Source organism: Hypomesus transpacificus, chromosome 9, assembly GCF_021917145.1.
Source record: "Hypomesus transpacificus isolate Combined female chromosome 9, fHypTra1, whole genome shotgun sequence".
Lineage (NCBI taxonomy): Eukaryota > Metazoa > Chordata > Actinopteri > Osmeriformes > Osmeridae > Hypomesus > Hypomesus transpacificus.
Window position 1 is genome coordinate 11,009,593 of NC_061068.1, and position 8,088 is coordinate 11,017,680.

The 8,088-nt window shown below is 40.2% G+C and overlaps 1 protein-coding gene across 1 annotated transcript; it reads left to right on the forward strand.

Moving 5' to 3' along the window:
* On the forward strand, positions 1–2,919 carry il10 (interleukin 10). The gene is made up of 5 exons (XM_047026193.1): positions 1–625; positions 806–865; positions 1,054–1,215; positions 2,301–2,363; positions 2,451–2,919. Exons 1-5 carry the CDS (start codon positions 458–460, stop codon positions 2,544–2,546), a joined length of 549 nt encoding a protein of 182 aa, XP_046882149.1. The 5' UTR covers positions 1–457; the 3' UTR covers positions 2,547–2,919.
* The last annotated feature ends 5,169 nt before the right edge of the window (positions 2,920–8,088 follow it).

Genomic DNA, 8,088 nt, shown 5'->3' on the forward strand with positions numbered 1-8,088 from the left:
ATTAATTCAAGGCAAAACATCACTTAGTGATGGTATTATTAAAAGCAGCATCATAATAAGCAAAACTTATTAATCATGAATTATATTTTTGCAACAACACCAAGAAAATGCTAGTGGAGGAGTACGTTTCCTATGTGACCAAGCCAATGACGTATCAATACCCCAAAATACTTACAGGAACTCCCTCCCTCAGGAAGTGAATAAAGGTGAAGGAATTTTTGCACTTTACATTGTACTGTGTATATATACAGGTCTGTATCTGGTCCAGAGTGTATACTTGCTTTTCATCAACCTCTCTTTAAGAAGAAACTCTGACCTTGACCCGAGTCTCCACTTTGTAAGGTTCCTGGCTGCATCCAGAAAACCCACTGCTCAGCTCCAGGACCATCCACGTCTCCATCCAAGAGCTCTCCAGACTGCTCTATATCCAGCATTTTGTGCAGAACCAGACTCCAGGATGACTCCATACTCTTCACTCTTGTCTTTCCTTGCTGCACTGTGTATGTGTGGCCATGCCCTCACCTCTCGTGTGGTGTGCTCTGACCGCTGCTGCTCCTTTGTAGAGGACTTCCCTGCCAGGCTCAAGGAGCTGCGCGCATCCTTCTCCAAGATCAGAGACTTCTATGTAAGTACTACAGCACCATAGTCCAGTGTGTGTGCTGCTTTTGTCAGCACAAATCTCATTCCTACAATTTCAGAGCATCTGTTCAGAGCATGTCTCCATCTCGGCTGTCTTCATAGAAGTGGTGCAGTGAGATGTCTGTTTGACTGGGATTTGTAATAATGCAATCTGTTCTTTTTGCAGGAAGCCAATGATGAACTGGATAATGCCCTCCTAGACGACAGTTTTGAAAACAGTCTTCAAGTGAGTAGCCTACTGACCTGTATGCTCATAGATTATAATGCGTTGAATACTTATCTTAGACCTTGAAACAATACTCTTCACAGTAGGCTTAACGTAGGAGGGACGTTACCCAGTTCAGTCAGTTGGGTTATCCACGCTGCACAGTCCCAAAGAAACATGACTGTAACGTGTTCGCCATCCCTCCACAGACGCCTTCTGGATGTCACATTATGGACAACCTACTGAAGTTCTATCTGGACACCGTGTTGCCAACAGCTATCAGCGGAACGACGAATGATAACGATTTCAAATCTCAAATCGACTCCATTGGAAACATACTTAACGATCTCAAGAAGGAGCTTAAGCAATGTGTAAGTGTCTGGTAAAAACAATTTAAACTTCAATACCTAACCTTGAATTTTTCAGTCGCATTACGTAAATAGTTGCCTACCTCACTTGTCAATTAATCTGTTCTACGCTGCGAGTCCATGTTGAAGAGAGCTGGCAATTGTCCCTCCGTGGGAATGTTTTTTCATAGACGCCTCTAGATGTCAGCAGTACAGCAATAGGCTAAATGGGATTTAATTGTATTTCAATAAATATATAAATTATGTTTTCAAGAATTACATAGAATGCCAATTCTTCTACCAATGAATTAATTAAGGGCCGTAGGGACAAATAATTATGTATGCAGCTGTAAATAGATAGTTAATAGCTGACGTGTCAGTGCAACTGTCAGAAACTAGGCTAGATTCCCCCAGAACACACCTGGGTATATTGTCATCATGTATTTTACACACTTGTGCTGCTTATCTTGTGGTGATGATATTGCAGGGTTTTATGATAATCCAGAGATCAATTAATCTTACAAAAGGTGTTTACCATGGATAAGAATTTGTTTAGAGCCCTGGGTAATTGTTGTAGTGTTTCCCCTCCCTGGTTCTAATATAGCAGGAATGTCTCCCTGACCGCAAACCTCTAACTAACCCCAAACACAAACGCCTACAATATGTAGACTTCCCTACTTGAACTGCATCCAAAACTAAGTTCCCACGCTTGAAAATTGTTTGTGGGTAAGAAAGGGGGAGAGTGTGTGTGTGTGTGTGTGTGTGTGTGTGTGTGTGTGTGTGTGTGTGTGTGTGTGTGTGTGTGTGTGTGTGTGTGTGTGAGAGAGAGAGAGAGAGAGACAGAGACAGAGACAGAGACAGAGACAGAGACAGAGACCGAGAGTGTGTAAGAAGGCTATGGTCTTCTCATAGCACAGATTACATCAGCAGTTTAGGACGTGATGATCCAACCAGAGCTGACGTTGCATGAAAGTGTTCCTGAAACTCTGCAAGATAGATCTGTTCAGCTTTCTTTGTGTCCATGAAACATGAAACAATGTGATCAAGTGTTACATGTTTTGTTGATGTTGTGACAGATAAAACAATTTTCTCTCTTTCTCTCCTTACAGAGACGTTATTTTTCCTGCAAGAAACCATTTGACATTACAGAGTTCATTTCCACCTATAACAAGGTGAGTGAGTCTTACACCGCTTGAACAAACTGTGTGTGTGTAGTGTGTGCCTGTCAGTTAACAGGTTTTCTATCTACCTATCTGCAGATGGAGAACAAAGGTCTGTACAAAGCCATGGGAGAGCTGGACTTGTTCTTTAACCACATTGAGACGTACCTGGCATCTAAACGAAGGAAACATTGATCACTGACAGTGCCACTAAGTTTAACCTTTATCACACTGAAATTTCTTCATGAACTTTAAATCCCATTTGGGAATAATCTTTCCCATCCAATGACTGGGGTTGTGTTAGAGATGATTGTTCCAAGTGTTACTTTAATGCAAAACAAAGATACAACTTGGCTGCTTCTCTCTGCCAGCATAAAGCCAACCTCTTCTTTGTCTGATGTGAACTTGAATTTGATATTTGAAAGTGTATTTGTCCTAAGGACAACTTTTTCTGTAATCCTTACTGAGTCATATTGAGTCACATTAAGTAACTGCATGTGAATGCAATTGTACTACCGAAAACTACTGGGACACAGTTTTGTTTACATGTTTGGAGATGAAATCTTAATGATCCGAATCTTCCTTTTGTAAAATGTATTTATTTGGTACAAATGTATTTTTATATTTTGCAAAGTGTTATAAAATAAATATTTTCATATGTTCATAACATGTCAATCTATTAATGACAACATCAGCATTGACAATATTTGTCAAAGGTTACCTGTTTAGTCTGAAGCACATAATATAACAAAATATGTAACTGCTACAAGGGTTTTTATGTAGCTGAGCATCCATGTCACCAATCAATAATCAAGGGTGGTTGGGGTAACTGCTATGGTACTTAGTACATCCTGCAATGCGATTTGGGGGAAGCACACTACAACATAATGTGTCAAACCTCTAACCTCAAACGTGACCCAAATACACCACTTACCAGCAGCACCCTGTACTTTACGGTAACAACCATTTGTCAGCTTGTCCTAACAGCACAAATGCACACACATGCACACACATACACACAAGAACATTCATGCACCTTTCGCCTCTTGTAGTTGGTGTGTTCTTTTTGAAAGTTGCATTGATGTGATAATAGAGACGGTGTTGACACACAGCTCTCAGATAGTAATTGTTCATTGAAATACAGAGTTAACTCATTTAATCAGTTTCTGGCATTGCTTGTGATGTTGCAATGATATTCTGCAGTTGAGTCAGTCCACTCCACAGACACTGCTCTGACACATTTCAAAAGGATGATGGTGTTGTAGTAATTAAAAATGACTCAACAGTCAGAGTTGTTATAATGGTATCAAGTCAGGGTGCTGATCGATCAATTTCTAATACAGCCACAGGTACATTTATGTGTACAGTCTGCAGCTGACCTTGGATACCTGACCTATTCTAACAAGGTCAGCAATTCTGGAAGCTACAGCTGTGGTTCTGGACCCCAACCCCCCCTCGCTCCTTTTGGGGGAGGAGCCCCACCTGATCCATAATGTGGGTGAGACTGACGTCTGCCATGTCAGATAAGAGATGGATGACTGTGAGGGAGCAATCCAGATACACTCAGAAAAGAACCGCAACATTAACGGACATCTTCTCTCTGTTGTTCAAAAACTTGTCAATAATCACATTATGCAAATTAATCACCATTGTGTTTCATATATGGATTACCAGAAGTGTTGATTGTGTATTGGCCTATAGATAACTGTCAGGAACTTTTAAAAATGAAGCTGTACCTAATTATTGAGGACTACTTGAAAAGTGCCTCTAAAACATCTTTCAGGACACTTTAAAACAGCTGCTAGTTGGTCTTATTTCAAATCACTCTTGTCGATACCTTCTCACAAATTCCTCCCTTTCCCTGACAGTTTCTTTGATCTGTTAACAGTGTTTAACGTGTTAAGTGTAAGCCTGTCCCTAATTCTTTCAGCAGAATTTAATGGTTTGTCTTTTATCATCCACTCTCTACTTGGCACATTGTTCACTTTCTTGCTGCAAATACGTACAATTTATGAATAATTAAGTTTGTGTTCTGCATATTTATTTCCTGAAAAATCAAAATAAGAAAGCAATAACACCGCACAGTTATACTTCGTAACAGCTTCATAACAGCTTCATAACAGTAACTTTCCAGTTTCGTATTCTCCTGATGACGTCAATTGGACTCAAATTGCAGAGGCTGCAGAAGGTAATCATGTTTTTCTGCCATCATTGCTGCTGTAACTTGCACTTCATTGCAAACATGATGTGACACCTTACTGTGAGATCACATGGGAAAACAAATTGTGCTTAACATGCAGCTCATTGTTTCCACAGTCAATTTAGAGACAGATCACTTTAATTATCAGAAATAACCTTGTTATGACATAATATAACAATATGACATCAACCACAAGAAAAGAGGACTTCTCATAGAATTATCAACGGCAACATTTCCTCTGCTCATTCTTTCTGTCAATCTCAGAAGGCCAATGACTGTAGTATGCTGTGTCGAAAAATTGACTTGTGTTAAAAGAATCCTGTCAAAATTGCCAAAAACGCCTAAACAAGGCGTACCCAAAGTAAATTGAAAGCTGTTCTTGAACAATTTGGAGTACATGCATGGCTGTGGTCTCCTATGAAAGGTGACACTGAAGTGCTTTCCTCCTTTGTCAGGACCCCTGTAAGTCCTACTGGTTTTGAGTAATAGAAGCTTTAGCACAATTTAAGGTTTTTATTTCCGCCTACATTTTGTTTAGCAAACAGATGCCTGAAGAGGCCTATTAGGTGGGAGGTATTAGCTGGAAGACATAATGGGATCACAGCATGAAGCCTTACCTAGTCCAAGTCAAAAGTCAAATATAATACCACAAGATATTAATATTTTACACGTTTTTCTAAGGGTACATCCAGGCATTTTTTTTAAGGGCAATTTGGAGAATCCAAAAGGACCCTTGGTAACCAAAGTCAAATACTTAGGATAAAAAGGTATTACTTTCCATAATTGTTGTCTCTAATGAAAAGCGATACTTAGAAGGAGGCACACATTTTGGGAGCCACCTAGTTGGCTTTAGAAGGCTATGGACAGGGCATGGAAGCTGAGGTGTCAATCGAAAGGTCAGAGTGCAGTGGCCATTTTATAAAATAATTGCCAAATGTGTATTTCAGTCATTTGAAAGGCAATACTTTTTATTAGAAACATATTAGTACTTAACAATAGGCTTACAGCACACAACCAATAACAAAAATGCAAGCATAATCAGCACAATTGTGTTTGCTCTTGTGTAAGATTACAAAGAGTCGGATCGGAGCATAATGTCCTGAAGGAAGTCTTTACTTTTTCTGGAATGGATTGTAAGGATTGGCTCGGGATTGTAACATACATTTAGATTTACATTTGTACAAATATTTCTAGTTAGATAACCTTGGTCAGATATTGATAATGTTGATTTTGTAAGCAAGGCTTCTAGACTTCCGGGGAAAGCAGAAGAAGAAAAAGTCCTGTCACCTGTCCAGACCTTTGTCCAACACAAGCCTGGTTCAGTGGGGACCAACAACGAACGATAAGTCTTATAGGTGGTGAAGGTGGTATATTTTGTTTCTTTATAGACACAGGCACATTTGCCAGACAACCAATGGTCCGCATTTAATCCAAACTCATATACATTAGGCCTACATCTTCATAAAATCCACCAATTGTGTAGCCCGATATAGGCGAGTCAATTAAGTAGGCTAAACATTTCATTAGCATTTTGGTAAGCCAGTATATGGTGTCAGAGGCTGACTGTGCTTCAAGTGCCTGGAAAAGAAATAAAGAAATTGATATTTCAGGTAAGTTAAGTCAGTCTACGTGATAATGAAATGTGAACAACAATGTTTGTACTTAGTATGTAGCAAGACATTTATTTTTTAATGAAATGTAATATGAATAAATGCTTAAAAGAGTTGAGGGGAAAACTTTAAGTAAAAATGTAGTTAAGCACCTGTGGCGGAAAAGATGGGAGGCAAGGCTGCGTTCGAACACACACCTCTTTAATAGGAGTCTGATCAGGGATGTGCCTCATCAGCCTCTGCCCGACAGGTAGTTGAGTCCCTGGGTCCTTCTGCCTGTTGGGTTCTGTGAGTGGTTGTGCTCTGTAGAGACGCAGAAGTTACTAAGCCCCCCCCCCCCCCCCCCCCCCCCCCCCCCCCAGTATTGGTATACACCAATACCAGTAATAAGTATAAATACTTATTTAAAAGACACAGAAATAAAATGTTAGTTGTAAAAATTAAGTACACCAATGACAACTCTCACCCATGAAAACTCTTGTCTTTCAAAAAATATGTTTTGAGACATTTTATATAAATTGAAACAATTATTATTGAACTATTGTGAAGTAGTTCAAGAAACTGCCACAGCTGCAGCGGCCACAAGCACAAATTTTTCCAGAAATTGTACCCGCTCTAGCTTAGTAAGTGACACCCAGAGTTTTACACAAGACTGTCGTTTGATGAGGTCAAGAGGCCATACAGTGAGGCCCCTTACAGGCCGCATATAGAATATGGTATGCACCAGGGTCAGACTCTCGGGAGACAGTCAGCATGAAATATGCAGAAACGGACTTCTAAGAGTTACGTTATCAGCTGTGGGCCACTTCCATTGTGCTTAGGGCATGTTTTGTGGTCACTATATTTGTACTGTCCAGCCATTATATAAAGGACGTCTGTGAGACATGTTCTTCACTCATGCTGACCACTCTGGCGCGGGAAAGTCACATGATCCGGAGTCAGGTGGCTGAACGGTGAGGGAGTCGGGCTAGTAATCAGAAGGTCGCCAGTTCGATTTCCGGCTGTGCCACATGACGTTGTGTCCTTGGGCAAGGCACTTCACCCTACTTGCCTCGGGGGAATGTCCCGGTACTTACTGTAAGTCGCTCTGGATAAGAGCGTCTGCTAAATGACTTAATGTAATCTTAATGTAATGATCCGAGCTCGTCTAATAAACAAAGTCAACCCTTCCAGTGTCATGCAACTCATTCCGGCCTCCGTCTGACAGATTTCATCCTGTCAGTAAGTAACTGCTGTGGGTAAGTCATTTTCAAATATGTTAAAGACAAAGCTATTTTTTTCTTAAAAACATGGTTAAAATAATCAGCAACTAAATAAAGACATTCTGATAAGAAATATCTATTTCACACAAAGACACTATGGGCACCTTTGATGTGGTGTCTTTGCATGTGCTTTTAGCATGTTGGAGTTTCAGTAAAGACCGTAGCAGAAATGTCTCTCCTTTCAAAAGAACACAGGTTCTTTGAAGTGCTTGTACCCTGGTATGGCTTCTTTCTTTCACGTGCATTTTTTTCCTACAGACTAATGACCCTGTGTTTAAGGCATGTGCCTCAGACAGGCAGTAATAGTGAGAGTGATACCAAGGATTTCAGCAGTGAGAAAGTTTAAGTGTGATTGTTCTCATGAAGGGATAACTTCTATAGTGCTTTTCCTCCAGGTCTGTCAAGGAGGACTGCTCTTTGGTGGAGAAAATAAAACCATGTTTTTGACTTGAGTTGTGACATTCTTCAATGCAGATACAAATCAGATTTACTGGCACAACTGCTGAATCAGCAAGTTACTGCAGAAGAGGAAGCTCACACAAATGAAGATTCACTACTGAACCTTAGTACACAATTCTAAGAAAAGGGCATAGCTGATGCCTGTCAGTGTGAATGTACGCGAGAAATTGTGTGTTCTTAAGAATAAGAATCTGAAAAAGAACTGG